The sequence below is a fragment of the Alligator sinensis genome, unplaced genomic scaffold, assembly GCF_000455745.1.
Source record: "Alligator sinensis unplaced genomic scaffold, ASM45574v1 scaffold2094_1, whole genome shotgun sequence".
Taxonomy (NCBI): Eukaryota; Metazoa; Chordata; order Crocodylia; family Alligatoridae; genus Alligator; species Alligator sinensis.
In genome coordinates, this window is record NW_005843500.1 from 16,250 (window position 1) to 37,298 (window position 21,049).

Sequence of the window (21,049 nt, forward strand, 5' to 3'; positions counted from 1 at the left end):
GAGACTATGAGTGCAACTTTCCACATACACCTGGATAATTATAAGCTTGAATGGATTTCTGAGGCCTGAAACCTACCCAGATAAATCACTGCCCATCACTGATGCTTACAAATTACCTGTTCAGAAATCCTTAGAATTTATCGTTTTTCAGTTCTCTCTTACATTTGTTTATAATGGCCTTGACACTCCACTAAAGAATACATTTCAGTGCTACAAGAAAGCCTTGATATAGCAGGCACTCCAAACAGCAGCAGGGAAGATGAGAGAGGCAAAATAGAGCTCTGGGGATGGCAAGGGTAGAAGAAGCTACCTAAGATTTGCAGCTGAGTCCCAGTTGTAACCATAGATCTAGATTTCAAAACACGCAAAGGGGTTGTGGATGTCCAAATCCAGGGGTGATCCCATTATAGAAGTGTGGACTGTTTCCAAACTAGGATCTGGAGCTCAGTTCAGATTCTGACCCCTTCCACACCAAAATCTCTAGTCAATATAGAGTGCGTTATGTAAGATAAGACCTACATTTCTAATGTGAAAAACAAACAGGAGGGGCAAATGCTGTGTGCAGGACAAATTCCACCCCTCCCCATGATTTTCTTGTGCACTTTTCTCTCTTTGCAGGTCCCTTTTAACAAGTCATTACATTTCCATAAATAGGCCAAAGAAAACTGTCTCCCATTGAGATAAATGAATGTTCCTGTTTATACTATTGTTTCAGTCAATCAGACTCAAGGGGACATGGCCAGGAGTCATGTCTTGAAGACAGGAATCCTTACTTCAATGACAGCTAGGATTCTGGAGCCGACTGCAACATCTGGGGCAAGGCTACACATTTTTAGAATTTGTGTTTTACACTCCCTGCAAATTCCTATCATTCTTGGGTTATATTGTGGCTCAAAGACAAACATGAGGGGGAAGGGACAAAACAGAGTTATTGAGCCTTGTTTTTCAGAGATATGCACTCGTCCCTGTGATTTACATCTAGAATATTTGCTAGAGGCTCTGAATTGCTTTTCTGGCCACAATGTAGTCTTTCAGGACTTGAGCTGTGACATTTTAAAATGAGGAAGATCCTACAAAGTGGCAAGACTTAAAATGTCTCTCTCAATTACACTTCATGATTCTCTTCCTACAAGCCAGGTACTCAAAGATCTGCCTTAGAATTCCTCCAGAAGAAGCGATTCACACCCATTCAGGCCTTGTATACATGATATTTACTGCCATCTCGGCGGGGAGGGAATTAAAAGAATAAAGTTTTGCCAGCAGCAAGAACAGGGCATGGATGGGTAAACATAGGCACAGAGATAGGAATTCTGTTTATTTCTCAATGACAGTGAGCATCCAACTCTAAAAGTACCTCCCCCCACTAGCTCCCATGTATTTCACAATGCTTACAAAAAATGAACCTGCAACACATAAGCTATCACTGTACATTATTCCTATAGGCTTCCAGGTTTGTCCTGTGCACACCAACGAACAGAAGCGGCAGAATCTCCTGGGGCAGACACTGCCTGGTAGACCATTAAGTACATTAAACAATAAATACAGTCATCATCACTTTGTTAAAACTCCTCTCTGAAATTATATTAATGGGAAGTTTGATTCGGTCATCAGGGCCGCCCACTTCTGTGCCACCTCTCTCCTCCCACTGAAGCCAATAGAAAGCTTTAGTGGGAGGAAAGCTAAGTCAGTATTAAGTGCTTTTGAAAATCGCACCCACAAAGTAAAAAAGAGGCTGTTGGAAAAACTAGGTGAATGTTTTTATTCCATGGATGTACTTTTTAAATGTTTCTTATGCAGAAACCCACTAGGAAGGGTGACATTCAGCTTCACACAGAGAGCCAACATAATTCAACTCTGGAGGAGGCCAGGTTCAACTTCACTTTAACTCATTATAAATGGTATGATAGGTTTGCATCCCAGCCTGTACTTCAGCTCAATGTTGGTTGTCTAATTTCTGGAGAGTACTTCTCAAGGGCTTTCAGGGCTTGAGGGCCACAGCACTTAAGCTGCCAGAAGAGAGTTTCTAACAGCATGGGTTGCCACCTCCCCAGACACCAAGTCAGGATATTAACTTGTGGGAGCCATGAATCTTTTACCCAGTCTTTCATTCACTGCTGCTTTTTCCACCATATTGCCCGGTCCTTCTGCTTCCTCATTAGCAGCACTGATCACAGCTTTCCTCTGAGCCAAGAAAGTAATATCCCTTCACATACTCACAGGTGAGCTTACCTTCTCATGACCTGGCATGGTTCCTTTGCAGAGGAATGTCTCTAGTAGATGCTCCTGATTTGGCATGGTTAGATCCTTTATGCTATCGCATACTATTGCACATCTATCACTTGTGTCAGGGTGCCTCATGTACAGTAACAGACAAGTGCACTCACAACACCACCCTGTGAAATGTGATATCATGATTTTGCAGACGGATTTTTGTGGCCCTCCTTTTAACTATCCAGTATTCGTACATGCAGCTTGAAGTGTAGACACTAGCACTGTACCCTTCCCCCTTCACATATTCAAGGATCACACTAGTGTCGTTGCTCCAGCATTGCACCAACTCATGCTGAGGTAACATCACCTGCTCAGTTCTTATCAAAGTCACTGTTTCCAAGATGTCCATCCTGTAGCTGTAGCTGACAGTCTTCCCACAAGCATCACCAGTTTCTACTAAAATACAGCGTGTTGATTTGTGATCATATAATCAAGTGATTTCAATCCTTCTTCAGCAATAACCAGTCCTCATCATTTTCTAACCCAATGTTTCCCATACTTTGTAGGTTTATTCTCATGATAGTTAAGATGGGCACATTTGCACCCCTCTTTCAGCTGCTACTTCCCTTGCCACGAACAACTGGTAGCCTGGGAATCAGTGGTAATTGGCAGTGACAGCTAAAGCAAAGCAGTAAGAGAGGGACAAAAGTAGGGGGAGACTGCCGATTCCCCCACTGGGTTGTTACTGTGATTTGTACATTGCCTTCAGTAGGGACCTCCTGAGAGCCCAAACACTCACACTCTACTCTAACAGGCCCTTGTCAAGCACATGGAAAGCACAATACACTAGAAGCATGTAGGAAAAGAGGGATGAGAGCACAAAGCCAGCACAGAGACAGCCATAACATGATTTCATCAGGATCTCTAGCAGGAGAGGTAAAAAACTAATAAGGCCTCTGCAGCTCCACTTCCTGCCATTCAGACATTGCTCGAAGATTCATGTGAAGGACTCAACAACTATGAAGGGCGGAGTCTTCTACAACATGCCGCCAAGTACCTGTGGGTTTGATTAGATGGCCTGGTGGCTTTTGTTGACTTCATGCCTGAACTGTCTTGAGAGGGAGACTGCTGGTCTGAAAAGACCTTTTAAATTCCAGAGATACCAGACTAAATGCCTCTCTGTGCAGAACAGAAGACCAGAAGCCTTTAGCCTTCTCTTAATGCAGTAGTCTCAGTGTCCTGTTAACAGCAGGATGAAACTTGTGCCCTACTTCGTTCAAAGCATCTCAGTACAGCTTCAGCATAATAAAGGAAAAACAAACACACTTTAAAGACGCACAAATGTTGCAAATAAAGGAAGAGAAACCCACCCTGTTTCTTTCATAAATCATGGGAGGCCATTGGGATTGACTTTTGACTGCAGAACTGACATCTTGCCTCCTTTATGTATTAGGACTGGGAAAATGAAGTGAAAAAACTCCTTGTTACCACTACAGCAACACAAAAAAAAAAGAATGTATGTATACAATGCTACATGGAGTAATCCAGCTGTACAGCAGTATTTAATCCAAAGTATCTAATCCTTATTAGAGAACAGACCTTACAGACATGTTGCCTTGCACACTCTAGGCCAGAAATGCTCAACCTCCAGCCCATGGGCTGAACACAGCTGGCAGAGCCATCACACCTGGCCCATGGGGCTCTTCACAGGTCAGGAAATATGGTGCTGGGGGAGCAGTAACCACTAATATGGCCACTCTCCCCCAAGACAAATTCCCAAACCCCATTCCCTGCATGGCTGGTAGGAGCCAGGCTGTGCTCCATTCCCCGAGCACCACTGCTCTAGATAGTTTTGTAGTTATCAGTGTGATGAGTCAGATGTAATGGTGAATGCTATTTTCACTTCCCAGCTTTCCCAATAACTTCCTTCCAAGCCTGTTAATCTGTGCCTCCAATTGCTAATCTGTAACATCACATCTTCTCACTATTACCTCACAGGGATGTTGGTAAAACACTCTTGAGACCCTTGCTGAAAGGCTTTATGGGTGAGCAGGTTTATAGTCATCAGTACCATACTTGACAGATATCCTAAAACACTGCTGCCGATATGGATGATAAAGTCTAACACAAACTTAGGCAGAGACTCCACATGACTGAGCTGTTGCTGTCATATAGGAAGTGATTTACAAACTCAAGAGTTCTCTGAAAAGAAACTTGAAATTGCACAATTAGAAAAGGAGCAAACTTAGCCACACAGGGAAGATGTGCTGATTGAAAAAATGTACCGACACCTTTTGTTCAAGGCCTGCTCAACCTTTTGTTCGTCTAGCAGCCAAGGGTTGAGCAGGCCTTCTCTCACTCTCCACTTCTAGGAGCAAGTTTTGGCACATGGCATAAATAATATCAATCATACAACTCCCTGGAGGATTTTTTCTGAACACATCCTACTGTTGCTGTTGTGTCAAGGCAGTCCCTTGATGCTAGCAATACTGGGTGCACTATAACAACTCAGTTACTGGCAATTTTTTTTTTGCCACCTGTTTAACTCTGAGCAAGCCTACATGACACAATAGTTACACATTCCCGCCTTCCCATCCCTTCCCTCCCCACCCCCTGCCCCACTAAATCAGTGGCTAGCGTACACTAGCATTCTATATTAGGCTCCAGTTCCTAGATATTAGTGAACCACACGTATCAAGTGTTACTAGTGCAGAATACTTACTGTGGCTCCATCACAGAAGGGACAATTTTCCTGGTGAATGAGGTGATCACGGTAGGAATCTACTTAACTCGTGGTAAGACAAAGCAATTTTTGTGGCTTGGTCACAACATGAAGAGCCAATTTTGCAAGCATTTCCTGGTGGCCCCGTCCCTCACTGCTGATTGGCATAGAATATACCATATAATTTAATAGCAAATTCCACAGAAAGTAAATTATATCATGTATAATATAATACATCTAAAATTTATGTATATTATAAATATAAATTGATAGACAATATGAATTGTAATATATCATAATGTATTATTATATGTAGCATTCTACAAAAAGTTTAGAAATAATAATTAATGTTAACCTTAATAGAAATATTGTCACTTCACCATCTGGCACCTTCACTTAGTCTATGTCACTAGCAGACAGTAACTCTCAATCACGTGATCTATGGCTGCAGTGATTTTCATGTCGTCTTTGTATTGCGGTAAGCATTGGGACATGCTAAAACAGTGCATTATGTGAATAGTACACTGGGGGGGATAGGCTGATTTTGTGGGAAATTGCAGCCAATGCAATATTTCCTGGTGATCATGGACAACGCTGTTCTTTGTGGTTTCTGCAAAAACCATGAAACAGCGAATTAATTGACCCCTAGTGATCAGTGTGATCTATTGACATAAAGTTATGTCAAGGGTCAGCCTCTCAAACTGCTGGGTTTTTTGCAAAGCTTCCTTGTATGATCGAATGCATCTGGCACTGTGCACTCAGACCAGAGTGACTGGTTGCTGGAGTAAGGACGAAGGTGTGTTAAAGCTGGGCTGTACTAAAAAGATGGAGCAGGTTACACAGTTTAAAAAACAGAAACATTTCTGCCCCATTCTGCTTTGTATCATGGATACATAGCTTGCATTTATTTTTCCCTATTTAATTTTTAACTCCTGCAAACATAAGAAATGTCAAGTCCATTCTCCCTGACTTTGCAGGTGAACTTCTTTCAGGTCCCTCTATGAGGATTAGGAGCTTTTTCAGCTTTTAATTCAAGACTTACCAAAAGAATAGTTACTTCCTACTGCTTCTCAAGCATTTGAATGACATTTAAAGACAACTTGGAAACAGTCAGACTAAAAATGATTTCCCCTTCCAGCTGGTCAGATTTCATTTAGTTCTATTATGTTATAAACCCAGTGATTTTCCAGTCATTCAGAGAGTCTTCCAGGAATAGCCGAGACCTGAATTTATAAAGTAAGTGACATGCAGGAGAAATAAGAGGAGAAAAAACAAAGCAAACAAAAATCTTTAAAAATAATTTCCAGGCTCATTATTTCCTCCTTCCTTAGATTCCCTTCAAATAAGCACCTTGCTGCAATAATTTTGCCGGCTCTAACCCATGCTATTGTTTGAAGGCTTTCATAAGCATAGAACTAACTCAAATATTTTTACAAAGTCTTGGCTGATAAAACACAATGAGATGTATTCTGTATTCATATGTCACAACTCCCACTGGATGCCTTCAGGAAAGCTTGTAATCTCAAAGATAATATTCTTTTATGTTATTGACAGAGAAACAATATTACTTTTTCAAAGCATCTTCTATTTTCATCAAAGCGGGACTTCCCAATGAGACCCCACTACCCAAACCCTTATCATATACCCACAGAGCTGCAGAACAGTGCCTGGCTCTATCTTGTTCTCAGAGAGGAGCCTGGAGCACATGGGAAGACAATAGCTTATCTCTGCTAGCTGCAATAGCAACAATCGATAGCTCAGCTCCTCTCTTTGGCAAAAGTAAGCAATGAAAGCGCAAAAATAGAAACTAGATAAAATCATGGAAAAATCTTTCATACTGCAAGGCCACTGGGGAAAGTGTTTAATAGCATGTTGTAGATACAAAAACTAGGTTGATGTATTTAACGAAGGAGTTTCTTCTGTGCCAGTTATAAAGACATAGCTCTGAATTTGGTAATTAGCACAAAGGGCTAATTTCAGATGATGCAGTACGATGTATCCACTTGGAACTGAAAGCAATTATTTGAAAGCTTTAAAAAATAAAATAAAAATCAGTTTCAAGATTTACCCAAATGCTCATGGGTTGTTTGGATTGCCCTGACTGACAAAAGAAACTTTAAAGAGTCATGAAGAAAAAGAACAGAGTTTTTCTTTTACTGCTCAGTGATGAAACGTGTTAAGTGAGGGAAAGGTATTGCTGACATCTACATGAATTTAGTGTTACAGTGGCCTCTGAAGACAGAGTCTTTAATGCATATACGAGAAAAACAGGATCATCACAGAATGACTACCTCATAATCAATACACTTGGGACAAACGTGTGCGTTTCTGCAGTAAATGTAAATATTTAATCGTAGCCAAGTGCGCAACATGCAATTAAATGCAATACTTTGAGTTCAAAGGCACGAAGTTCCCACCATCAGGTTCAAATGATTGACATAGGGATGATGCAGCAGCAGGCATATTCAGAATTCACATCCAACCCAATGTCATGAGCTCACCTCCTATTTTGAAGATACAAAGGAAAGCAGAATTGCAAAAGAAATAACCTAAAACCAAAGGACCCACATGTCCCAGCTGCCAGCTGAGGGTTTGGGATTGAGAGTGTGGTCGGGGGTAGAAAGGTAAGAAAGGTTTATTGACTTAACAAAAACACAACTACACATAAATAACAAAACAAGGACAGACAATAATAATTCGCGTCGGCAACTTATCGGCAGTCCCCTCTGCTGCCTGATGTACAAGTTTCTCTTTCCACAAAGCTCAGTGAAGTCAGGTGTCCCCAATCAGCACTGTCTGAGGGGTACTGGGAAGAACCCTGGCATTCAGTCCTTGGGCTCCTTGAGATCCACAGGCCCACTGAATGCAGGCCAGCAGCTAATCTGTAATTCCTTTCACAGAGCTGTATCTTCCTTCTAAATGATTTCTGGATGTGCCAGCCAATTTATAACTTCTGAGCTATGCTGATAACTTACAGCCATTCAGATTCTTTTTACTACAACTGTCCTTAGACTGACCAATAACAGTACAAGCCTTGCGTTCTTCTGATAAGGTTAATTTTAACTATGCCACAGGGCCTACCATTATTTCTATAAGGCTTTGCAAAATTTACTAGGGCTTACTTCATACAAGGCCTTACTACATCTTTGACTTTAATTAGGCTCTTAACAACAACATATAGTTTAAATCTGAACAAATGACAGAAAACACACTTGGTCTAATCTTCATAGAGCCTTCAGCAAGCACCTTTATCACACAGACATAATTTTTAGCTGTCACACCATGTTAGTTGAAACCAAGGCCAGGATTTTGCTTTGGCTTTAGTTTGCTTATTGACTGTTTCCAAGAAGCATTCTTACTAGCAAGTTCTGCTCAACACACATGCTCAAGCATGTCAAGACTAGTAGTGGAGGACTTTTCATCTAGGAGGACAGGATAAAACCTTAGGGACAACTAACCCATGAGAAATGCACAGGATTTGAAATGTTTACTAGGCAACTACTAACAGATGGGCAAGAAAAGAGAAGCATTGACTAAGATCTCTCACTACTACTTGACAAATATGTAAGTCACCATAAGAAATATTTAAGCTGTCCAGCAACAGATGAGACCAGTTCACTACTGGATGGCTGACTGTGCCATGTTAGACCTAGAAGTTACTTTAATGTCTGCCTGGATTGTGCAGAAGCTGCTGAACGAGATAACCTTTCACCAGAGGAAGCTCCCAGTTCACCTAGGGACATGATTGGAACTTTTGAGACCTAAACACAACTATGTATCTTGGTTTTCCCAGAGAGAAAAGGAAAAAGGATGAAAAGGTTAATACACAGGTCATTTTGAGAACACTGTAATAACCCCCAAAGTGAGGCTTGAGTGGAATGAACCAGTATTAGCACCTTGCAACACACCTACAGCTTTTGGCATGCCACAGGTGCCTGCCCGCCCCAGGGGTGGCTATGAGGCCCGCTAGGGAGCTCCGATTCACCTGCCCCATGATCAAGTGCAGGCAGGGCAAACCCCAGACTGATGCTCTCTCCCCTCCCATCCTGAAGACAGTATAAGGGATGAGGCTGGGCCAGCTCTCCAGCACTGCTCATGCACAGGGACAAACAGAGGTTAATGAAGGTGCTCTGCTTTGGAGTGCCTTCATCTGAACCCACATTAAAATCAGGGTTAATGTGACATGTGATCGGACACTTTTAAAGCACTCTGCAGCCGTGCACTTCTATCACAGGACTGCTTCAGTGTGCTTTCAGGGGGCCAATCTTGCAACAAATATCATTTCTATCAGTGCCCCGTGTCAGCCTCTTAACCTGGAACAGTCTCTGCCACTCTAGCTCACTCAGTTCTTCCCTCCATGACCTCAGGGGTAGACCACCTGCCCAGCTCGAGCACTGGGTTTATATCCTGCAAGGCAAGGCCCCTTTTTGGGTCACATGGCTGCGTAGATTGCCCTCTGCCTCACTTGTAGCCTGAATCCTCCTACAACCTGCCTGCTCTTAAAGTAGCAGGAGCACCAAGCTCCCTGCTACAATGCAGTGAATCTGTATTGTTATTTTTATGTTAGGAATAGGGCTTTAATAAAAGGGATTGTTATTAAGTAGACATATCCTTCCTCAGGTTTATCTAATATAAAAGAAAATGAACACAATTTGTAGCCTAGCACAGAAAAGATGGGAGGCACTACAAGGGAAAAAAAAGAAAATCACATTTCAAGTAATCTGTTTGTTGAGATCAGAGTGCATATCAGTAATTTACATTCATGTCTAACAAGCTAGATGGCAACAACTGGCAGTCAGGAACAATGGACACAGGTTAGATATTACTGTAACCTAGACATAAAAGGTGTGAAGCTCCCATTTTCCACTCCTGGAACTTTTTATTTCTCCATACTTTTTCATTTTAGGACTTTGCTATTGAGGCTGTACACCGTTGGAAAAACAGAATTGATGCCCTTTCAAAGGACATATTTACTTGCTTTCTGAAATGGTCTAAGAAAATGAGTAGTGACACTTGGTCTTACAGGGTTATTTTAAGTCATCTGCTTCTCTGATTTTTCTTTTCATGAAACTCCATCTGATAAACAAGAAACTCTGCTCCTTCATTTACCCTGCAAACTCTTCTATTCAACAACAAATGTTGAATAAGCATTTTTCAAATAGAAACATGCATACAAGTTGACATGGGATTTTTTTTAGCACCATCGTTTTCACTGAGATTTTTTTCTAACTGGTATTGGCAGACCTACTGCCTAGTTGAACAGGTGATGATGAAACAGATTAAATACCATCAGAAGGCAATCTTTCATACATAAAGTAAATAGTACCATCCTGTGGCAAGCTACGGGAAAGATGTTTCCAAGCATCATCTGTGTTGACATTTTAAAAATACATCCAGACTACAGAACAAAGCAGATAAAAACTGAAATGAGTTAAGAGCTTCAGGTGTCATATTAGTGTACAAGCTGTATTTCGAAAAGAGCATTTTAAAAGCTTGATAATATAACCTTAACTATGTACATTTAAGTTTTACTGACTTAACCTTTTGCAGTTTAATTTCTGTTCTTTTCAAGTGTTCAATCACACAGGCAATACATAGGTAGGAATGACAGAGTATTCTAAAGACAGACACAACTACTCATAGACACAACTATCAATATAGGAAATAGGGCAAGTCCAAGTTCTTCATCTAAAAGTATGTTTCCCGTATCACTATAAGAGCTTCAGTTTTCATCCTATTTACTCTCAGAAGACCCTGAGGTAGGGAAGTGATATTCATACCTTTTTTATACATGTGAAAATGGGGCAAAAATACCTTAAGTCACAGATCCTTCAAGTATTTAACTCACCTTGAAATCAATCAGTCTTAAGCAGCTTTTGAAAAATCAATATTTAAGGGTCTTGCTCAAGGTCATATAGGAAGACAAATGGAAGGGCACTGAATGGGTTCCAGAATAGGCCATTCTTCCCCTCACTCTGTGGCAGGACCCTGCTGACAGCTGTTTCTACACGTTAACCAGACAGACTTCAGAAAGCATTCCAAATGACTAGCTCAGTTGTATTCCTATTAAAATAGGAGGAAACTACTTAACTTAACCTTAACTAATTTTGCCTGCAACTTCCATCGGTAATATGTTCCAATACAGAAGCCACTGAAGAAATTCTTAAGATAAGGATTTGCCGCCTATTGTTACAGACATCTGGGAAACATTTTATAATTTGAGACATTTCTTCCAACAAGCAGGAAATCCTGCTTTAAAATAATTTATTTTAATCTCATTTTACATTTGTATTTCTGCTTAGTTTTCTTTAATAATCATTCTCCTCGAATAACCATTAAAATATCCTTTGCACCTATATATTAAATCACTGTGGGATGAATTTTCAAAGGTGCTCAGGTCCTTAGATATGCACATAGGAGCCTAGTGGATCTGTAAGCGTATAAATAAGTTAGGTGCTCAACTCCTAGAAAAACCAAATCCTTATAGGCTTGCGGGGGGGGTGTCAACCTCTTTTTTTTTTTTTTAATTGGTACCTCTCTTCTCCCACTTCATTTTTATTCATAGACTGGAAGACAAAACAAGCTGTCCCATTTTTTTAATTCCAATTTCTCAGCTGACTGAGTTAATCCAACTGAAGAAAGTATTGTCTATACCTGCTAGCTGAACTGAAACAAAGACAGACAAACTCAGTATTGCCATTTAGAAAAATGCAATGATACCAGCATCTGTTGGTACCGTCAAGATTTTAAAAAAGTAATACTTAAAAGCTTAACCTCAAAAGTTTAAGTTCCCCTGCTTGTATATACAAGTAAAATACAGCACTAATACACAAAAAAGAAGATTTTTATGTAGTTCATATTTATTTAAATAATTTTAATACATTGGTAGATAAAAGGATCTTCATAGGTTTATTTAAAAGGAATTGATGCTATTCTTTTTTTTTATATGGGGCCAATCCTATTCCAGCTATTAGGCACCTGAGCGTGGTGGAATAGGATCATGGTTAAGTCCATGAAAAAAACAAAAATATACTTGTCTTTATAACATCTTAGCCTTACACCAAGTCAAAAAAAGCAGGGAAGTACGATACATTTACCTCTGAGATGAACAGAGTTTTTCTTAGGGACTTCGAGATCACGCCCTATTCTATTACGCCCTTGTGCACATCAACTCCTGTTCAAAGAACAACTGTTCATCTGTCCTGCCACAAGATACTACTAGAATGTTTAAGTACTCCAGGCCCCATACGCTTCTTACAAACTTAGGGGCAAGTATAGAACAAAAAGTATAGAACATTTTGAGCCAAAATTGTTTTTGGCTGAGCCTTTAGAGTGATAACTAGATATAGGATGTTTACACATTGACTTTTCCTGTGTGTGCAGGTTCAGAACTTTGACTGTTCTGAACTTTACACTATTTGTATCAATACAGTTGCAAATATGCATGCTTTATTGGTTATATAGATGCATATTTGAAGGGTTAGTGCATATTAATGCATAAAAGCATATATTTACATTTTAAAGGAAAATACACAATTTTTTTCAAAGAAAAAAACCCCACAATCTTGTACTTCATGGTGCCCGCTTTTTATGTATAGTTGATCCTGGCCATCTATACATAATTTCCTCAGGCTTTATAGTAATTTTTCACTGATACTGGGAGAAAGTTTTATTTGATTCACTGTAAATGAGAGTACAGATGACTAGCCATTATACAGCTGAAAAACTACTAGTATCACACATGTGATATTAAGCATGTCTAGGCTTGCCTATTGGTGCCTTTACTCAGATTCCCTTGCTCCTCAGCAGATACCAACACAGTGGTTTCCCCTTCTGGGTTTCCATCCCTTCAGAACTGAGGGAGGGGCCGCTCTTCTCCCTTGGGCCTCCTTCAGGTCACCTGGCTTAAAGGCATGCTGATATAATTTGATGTAGTCTGGTATACACCTGACACTAAAGTTTTACTACAGCAGCAACCTCAGTTAGAGGTACAGACTGCCTCAGTGGGGAATATGCAGTGCTACTTATGCGGGATTTTTGTTTTTATAAACTAAAGTAGAGAGGTTTTCAATTGGTACTGTCTATATACGTCTAATAATGCCACAAAGCAAACCTAGAAAAAGTAAATAACTACAGCAAGGGAAGCCTGCAACTGAAGCTTTTACAACCAATGATAAAATATTTTGTCAATGATGCAAGAAGCAAGTTCCACGTGAGAAATAGTTCTAGATTCAGCAACACACTAAGACTAGTAACCACTTACTTGCTAAGCAAAGCAAAAGTAAAACTGAACAAAACTAGTCCTTTCCATGCAAAAGCTTTGTTCTCTCAAGTCAGTCCTGAGGCTGCTGCACTTGTTCTGTAGAACCTAATAATTTTGCTACTGACCTCTGCATAACAATAGTATGCACCAGTACTCTACATTAAATGTACTGAACAAATCATGCAACGGTATGCTTTGTGAATGCTTCTTTACATTTAGTGTGGCTTAACTCCACTGCCAGCAGTGAAAAATTGCAAAAATTGAAGAAATTGAAAAGAAATCTGCTCGCAGATATTGCCCCCTATATGCTGAAAACAGTAATAGCACTGCTTCATCTATACCTACTGCACTTCACCTGTGGTACATATACTCAATCAGCTGACTGAACAGACTTGAGGTGCCAGCTGTCAATAATCATTTCAAGTGAGAAAAGTGATTTTAAAAGGCAACATTGAGGATGCAGCACAACATGTCATGGTAAGGGTGGACAAAATTTGGAATAGGTTTGCAAGGGAGGTGGTGCTCTCCCCTACCTTGGGGGTCTTTAAGAGAAGGTTGGATAGGCATCTGGCTGGGGTCATCTGATCCCAGCACTCTTCCCTGCCTAGGCAGGAGGTCAGACTCGATGATCTGCTGAGGTCCCTCCCGACCCTAGCATCTAGGAATCCATGAAAAGGGTGGCATGCCTATTCCATCAGAGCCCATACTGACACATTGGAGAACTTGGTTAAAAACAGACGTATTTTACACTTAGTATTTTGAGGTGGTAAAAAAATATTATCAGCAGTTTTCACACCAGCAGGTAACTTCCATCTATGCTGCACAAATGACTTTTGACAAGTCCTAGTTAGGAGGGAGCTTGCAACGGTTGAGACATTTTTCTCATCTACAACAGGCAATCAAAGAACTTGAAACATGGGGTTTGTTATACAATTTCCTTGGATAAGTCTTAACTTTGCTCTGCATGGCACAGAACAAGTGAGAAAGAGGCTGAAAAATTTGCAAGAGGAACCCTGGACATGAAGCACTTTGAGCTGCAAAGAATTACTTGAACAGTACTGGTTTGGAACTACCAGAACAAAATACCAACCTTGCTGGCCCATTTTCAAGTTTCCCCTGTAATATCTGAGGACATTGAGAGGTATCTTTCTCAGTTTAATAAACTTATCCTGTGAAATGCCACAAATGCCTGGGGCAGGGGGCTGGACTCAGTGATCCTCCGGGGTCCCTTCCAGCCCAAATGTCTATGAAATGATCATGGGAAAACTTGGGGGAAAGTACTAGATATGTACTATGAATCAAATTATTGTGCAAATAAAAGGATATAGTATGAGGATATCCTAAAGTGTACACACATTTTGGACAACATTTTTACTAGTTACTCACTTACTAATGTGATTTCTTCAGTCTCTAAGTTCTGAGAATATATAATAAAATTTAAAAGGACATATTTTGATTAAGTGCATTCTTAGAGTATATATATTAGGCATTTTTATGCATATTAATCTACACCTAGTGATAATATTACAAAAAAGGAAGTAGAACACCACCACCAAGACTCTCTTAGCTTCCAAACCCAGGAAAATTGCTTCAAAAACAGCAGTTACGTATACTTTTATGTCCTGATATTTTTTTGAATAAGAGTAGTCTACTCCAATTTTCTCACTGAACATCAGTGTTAAAAAAAAAAAAAAAAAAACTACAAGTAGCTTCATTTGCTCTACATGATTCGCACAGCAAACTGATCTAAATATAACTTAAGATTTCAATTGCTAGTTCCAATTTGAGTGTGTGTAAATACCTAGTGAATACAGAACGTGCGCAATAATGGCAAATCACAACCATAACTCAGGTCTCATTGTTGGTTAAAGGCCTGCAAGCGAGGTTCTGTATACTCAACTCCTACTGAAGGAAATGGCTCAAACATTTAGTGAACATTGGAAATTAACCAAGCTATACACCTTAGATGTTTACTGTAAAACTTACCATTTTAATATTTCTAACAGTCAGTAGTTAAAAACAATACAAAGACAGACAAGCATCTGGGATATACTAAACTGGACTTTTATTTCATCAATGACAGTTTAGGAGGCTTTTTTGGAAGTTTGCTTCTGGAGCTTCTTGATTTCATGCTTGATGATTCTGTTCCTCTGTAAAGAAATAGTTTTACAACATCAACTGTAGTGAAAGCAACCAACACAACAATCTATGTACATTTGCTATTAACAAAGGTTTCTGAAATGTCAGTTATAATCTTTCTGGCATAATCATCCTTTGTTAGGCAGAAGACATGAGAGACTCTACTCAACATGACACTCTCAATGACTTTGATCAATACTTTACAGTTCAATACAGTTGTCAGAGAAGGAACAGCACTGTCACACTACAGAGGACAGTGATTTACATCACAAGAAGTCTGACATAAGGGGCCTCTACAAGACAAAGGACAATGCAATCAAAGAAGGTAGTCGAGCCTTCAAGACGCCTCTGGGCCTCCACAAGATGAAGGATAGCACAAGCTATCCAGAAATCATGGCCTCCACAAGGAAAGATCAATACAACCTATCAGGGAAGTCAGGCCTCTAAGAGACCTCTAAGGCAGCCAAGTTTAGGACAGTGCAACACACCAAAATTGTGGAAGCCCCCTCCAGAAGCTTGTGGGGCTCCATACTGCAAAGAACAATCCAACACATCAAGAAAGCTGGACCTCCAAGAGCCATGCTACTGTCACTGTAGTTAGATGTACCGTATGTAAATATTTGGGATCCTTTTTTCTATTTTAAGTTATGTAACTGTGGTTTGTATTTTTAACACTGGGACATAGCCCAAAAAACCATGACTGTCCTGCGAATTCTAGACTAGTCTGTTGCCTTACCTATGCTTTTCATAACTTACCATTTTCTTTGCTTTCATGACCTTGTAACGATCAAAGTCTGTCATCTTGGCTTTCTGTTGAAGGAAAAAATTCAACAATTAAATGGTAACTCCTAAGAGTTAAATGATTCAGCAGTTTGAAGTGAACTTAATGCTTTTCAACCTAAGGCTTCAAAGAGATTTTTCCCCCCCACACCAAATTATTCACTGAAATTGTGTTCGGAAATATCCTCTCCACAACTCTTTAAGTTTAGTTTTACATTGCCTTTGCTGGAAAATGCTTTTTGTGATTGAATAAACAGAATGAAGACTGTAGAAACAGCAAAACAAAAAATAAATAAATACTGCACTGAGAACCAATATTTCAAGTAATTACAGCTTTTACAACTTCTAAAACTTAGTGCTTTTGTGTCTGGTAGACTTATTTTACATTTTGAATTCATGCGTCTTTTTTAATTAATCTGAGAAGTTTTAGGTCAGATCTATATTACAGGTTCTTGACAGAACTTGGGTTCTTCCTGCAAATTAAGGAGTCCATCCCATATCCCCACAGATGTGGGAACGCTCCTCTGCTCTGCCTAGACAGCAACACCAGCTCTGCAAGCAACAGAAAAGCCATCAGAAAGCAACTCTATTAGTCCACACTTTCTGGCAACTGCCACAGCCTCTTTAATAGCTTGTCCCTCCTAGGGTGCATACTATACATCTAGCTACAAGTCATGGCAGTAGAAGGGCTTTTAAAGTATGCATGCCCTGAATGAATCTCTAGATGCAGCAGTACCTTTTCTCTGGCTTCAATCTTCTTTGCCCATCTTGTACCTGCCCATTTTTCATTGATATTTTCCTTCTCCCAGGCGGTCCTCACATGCTTCTGACGAGCACTATATTTAAAACAGATGAATCCACATTATGTATTTTCCCACATGGAAATCAACACCTTAAGGAGTTGCAACTACTTTCAAACAGCAGAGAATTTAATCACCAAATACAGATTACTGACTATTATTCATATGACTTTAGTCCACAGAAGGATCGACTAAAAGCTTATTGAAATCTTAACAAGTATACTCGTGTGCATCTTCATTTTGTCATCTTGTCAGTTAACTGGGACCGAAAGAATGAGCTCTTTAAAAAGAATCCTATCCTTTTTACTTTTTTTTAATATTTAGAAAGGCAGGAATTTTGAGATTTAAGGTATGCAATTATCAGCATAACTACTCCCAGGGTAGAAATAACATCACCAAATTAAGTGGATCAGCCGTGCCAGGGCACATTACAGCACAAGCAATCTGCTTCACTGGGTGAAGTACACATCTCCCGTTCATGATACAGGACAATAGGTGACGTACTCCTAGGGCTTGAGGGGCCCAGTGCTGTGCACCTCAGGAATTTCTGTGAAGGACGGGGCCCCTCGAGCCTGCGAGCATCTACCTGACCTTCCCTGCTTACCAAGACATGCCCCAGAGATCTGAGGGGTACATTTCAGTAACCAGGGAAACCTCGACTGTCTCTGCTTACCAAAGAAAGCTGCAGAGTTCCCAAGAGGGCAAATCTCAATAAGCAAGGAAAGCCAAGCAGGCCTTCCCGGGGCTTGAGTGGCCCGATCCTGCATAGAATTCCTAGCATGTGCAGGATTGGGGCCTCAAACCCCTAGAGAACCTGCTTCAGGCTGCCTGCGCTTCTTCAGTGCAAATAGGTATCTGCCCCTGAGTAGCAACCCAAATTGACCACACCTAATCACAGCCACTATTTGTGGCATGACAAGGGATACGGACATGTCTGCTTGGCCTTTGTACCACCATAAACATTGCATGGCATCACAAATAAAATCAAACAGCAATGTCTGTTTCCACTCTCAGTAAATCCCAACAGCAATTATTATATAGAGAAGCTCAAGAGAAGACCCGAGTTCAGCCATTGCACGAAATTGCAAATAGAGGAGAGAAGTGGTATCTGGGGTATCCAATACCATCCATTCATTATGCAGCCTGAGACAGCTGCTTGTAAGTTATAACAAACAAACAAAAAAGTCACATCACATCTCCCCATAGTAAGCTCTCAAAGACACTGTAGTAATATAGAATATACACTGCTTAAATCTGATTTGTTAACTCCATGTACTTTGGGGCATTGCAAATCAACAATGCTGGCAATACATCTAATGTTCAATTCTGATGGTATGGTCAGATGAGTTTTAGCTGCATGTCATTATTATAGCATCTTCATACAGTTTTTATTATATGAATCAATTAAGTCTAAAATTTAAATCCTCAGAACTTCATAAAAGTAAATATGTAACTTTAATCTCTCATTCCATTATTAAAACCCTACCAAATTAAGTAAATAGTTTCAACTAGCTTCAGATTAATTCAGAAACAGCATTTCTGAGACACTACAAGATGACAGACAACTTACCTGTGTGGGAATTTGAGAACAAAATCAGTCAGCTGCATGCACTTGAAGGGCATAGCCTGCCTTCTGACACCAGTGCAGGGGCCATCAACTAGCGCCTGAAATAAAGCCAATTATTTGTTTACTTAAAAAAAACAAACACCACATATCCCAATTCCAAAGAGAAACTTTCAATTGATATCTGATCCACCAATATGAAAACACTGTTTTAAAAGCAAAGTATGCAGTATAGTTGTAACACTAAAAGACAAACTGTGGCATATAACCCAAACTTTATGGGAAGATCAGATAGCATTTAAAGCATTGTTTTCCCAATTTGAAAGGGGAAAGGTCTCTTAGCAGAGGGATAAAACTACCTCATGTCCTTCCCCCACATCATCCTGCGAGCCTAAAACTGAACAGACCTCCTGGGTAATGTAATCCCAGCACCTACAATCACATCATTTATTCTTCATAAACATATCAAGCTCGGTCTGAAGTCTACCTAGATGCTTTGCTCAACTACAACAGAAAGGGGGTTCCCATAAACCAACTTCCCTAATAGTTCCAGGCTTTCATTCAATTCCCAACCTAAAATTATGGTCAGTTCATATGAATTTGTTGCTGCATCAACACTGCAGTTTCATTTAAATACCCATTATCCCGTGTGCTTGCTTCCCTCACATATTTATGGAAAGCAGCAAGCACAACCCCCTCTCAGCCTTTGTTTGTTGCTGGACTAAAAATACAATCTTTTTCTGCTGGATAGCACAGAAAAGTTCTCAAATGTTATGTGTTTTCTCTCCACCCCCATGGGTTACAGGAGTTAGTGATACAGTCTCTGCATCAGAACATCCTAGATCTTAAACGCTGGAGGCTGCAAGTGAGGGAGGAACAGTGGGGAAAAAACCCGATCAGACCTAGTTCACTCTCCCTTTCAGCACCCACTCTCTGCCCCTGTGAGAGCCTATTTGATGTGCCAAAGAGATTGCGGGCATAGGCCCACCAAGGAATACTACACAGCCCCCTTAGAAAGGGAGGCCACTACAGGCATATCAGCTGATTTCTTGGGACAAGCAATAAAAGGAAGACAGAAAAGGAAATGAGGTTACAGGTTCATAACACAGGAGCTGGAAGGGGACACTGAGCAGAACACACTGAGCCTGAGTCAAGGGAGCCTGCAGGTGGTGATCAGTGAAACTCTGCCAAAAGCAATGAGTACAGGAGTGACAGAAAGATGGCCAGAGACTCGCCCGGGTTTCCCCAGACCAGAGCCTCCTTCCTGGTCTGGTAGATTGGCAGCTTGTCCAGAGCCAGGAGGCAGTCGACCAAGAAGTCTCAAGTTCGTGTGACAGGCCTATTTGGTGTACCACAGTCACAGGCTCATCACAAAAAACTGTAAGTTTCATTTAATAAGGGAGGCCACTGCAGACACCAGAACTGATTATGTGGGACAAAAACGCACACGAGGAAGAGGAAGGTCATAGGTTAATAACAAGGGAACTGGAAGGAGACACCAAGGAGAGTGCACTGGCCAGCACCCGCTTCCCCTGAACAAGTTGAGGGAGCATGTGGGCGCCAACCCGTGAAACAGCGTTTCTGTACGACCTAGGCCTTTTGACACGTCTTTGGAAAACATGGACCTAAGCCCACTAAATAAAAACTGTAAGTCCCCCTTGGCAATGCAGCCATTAAGGGTGCATCACTGATTCCTTGGGACAAATAACGTAACAGGGATGGGAGTGAGGGTCACAAGTTTATAATGAGTGCACCGAAGGTGGACAGCAAGCATTGAATGCCAGATGGCACCCACTGGCCCTTGAATGAGCCCAAGGAGTCAGTGGACACTGCCCAGTGAAATTGCCCGGAGACACAAACGGATGAGGGATGGAGCTTGGACGGACTTGTGGCCCAGCCCAGGGCGAGACCATTCTTATGCTCGTACATCACCACCAAGCACAGGTCGTGCTGGGGCACGTGACAACAGCCGTATCTCCATGACAGCTCTGCATGCACTGGATGGGATGTGCATGTCCCAGAGACACTGTGATGAAGTGAACGGAAAACGCACGGAGGGCGAGGCCCCCTCCCCCTCACAGCGGGTCCGCGCCGCCCGGGCCCTGCAGAGTCTCCAGAACAAAGACGCGCGGCAGAGCGGGGCGGGGGCGCGGCGCTCACCCGGTTCTGGTCGATGACGTCCACGATGGCCACGAGGCGGCCGGCGTGCGGCCCGAACGACACGTAGGCCACGCGGCCGATCTCCACGAAGCGCTTGAACACCTGCGGCGGGGAAGGGGGCATGAGGCGCTGCAGACACACGCCACCCCACCGCACCCCGCCAGCCAACCGCCCCTCCCCCAGGCCGGGACCCTCCCCGCCAACCCTGAGGGCCCGCACGGCGCCCCCGTTCCCACGCGGCCCCGCAGTGGGGAAGCCGTTAGCGGAGAAGGCCGTGGCCCGCGCTCACCATGATGGCCGCCCGGGAGCGAAAGGGACGCGCCGGCTTCCGCCGCGCTCAGATACCGCTTCCGGGGCCGCATTGCGCCTGCGTACTGGAGAGAGAGCGAGAGAGAGAGAGAGAGAGAGAG

General features: G+C 41.6%; 1 protein-coding gene across 1 annotated transcript; it reads right to left on the minus strand.

Moving 5' to 3' along the window:
- Nucleotides 1-15,239: 15,239 nt before the first annotated feature.
- RPL14 (ribosomal protein L14) lies at nucleotides 15,240-21,049 on the minus strand. Its single transcript, XM_006038844.2, has 6 exons — nucleotides 20,929-21,049; nucleotides 20,640-20,741; nucleotides 18,486-18,580; nucleotides 16,852-16,951; nucleotides 16,092-16,145; nucleotides 15,240-15,346 (listed from the first exon to the last, which is right to left on the minus strand). Exons 1-6 carry the CDS (start codon nucleotides 20,929-20,931, stop codon nucleotides 15,281-15,283), a joined length of 420 nt encoding a protein of 139 aa, XP_006038906.1. The 5' UTR covers nucleotides 20,932-21,049; the 3' UTR covers nucleotides 15,240-15,280.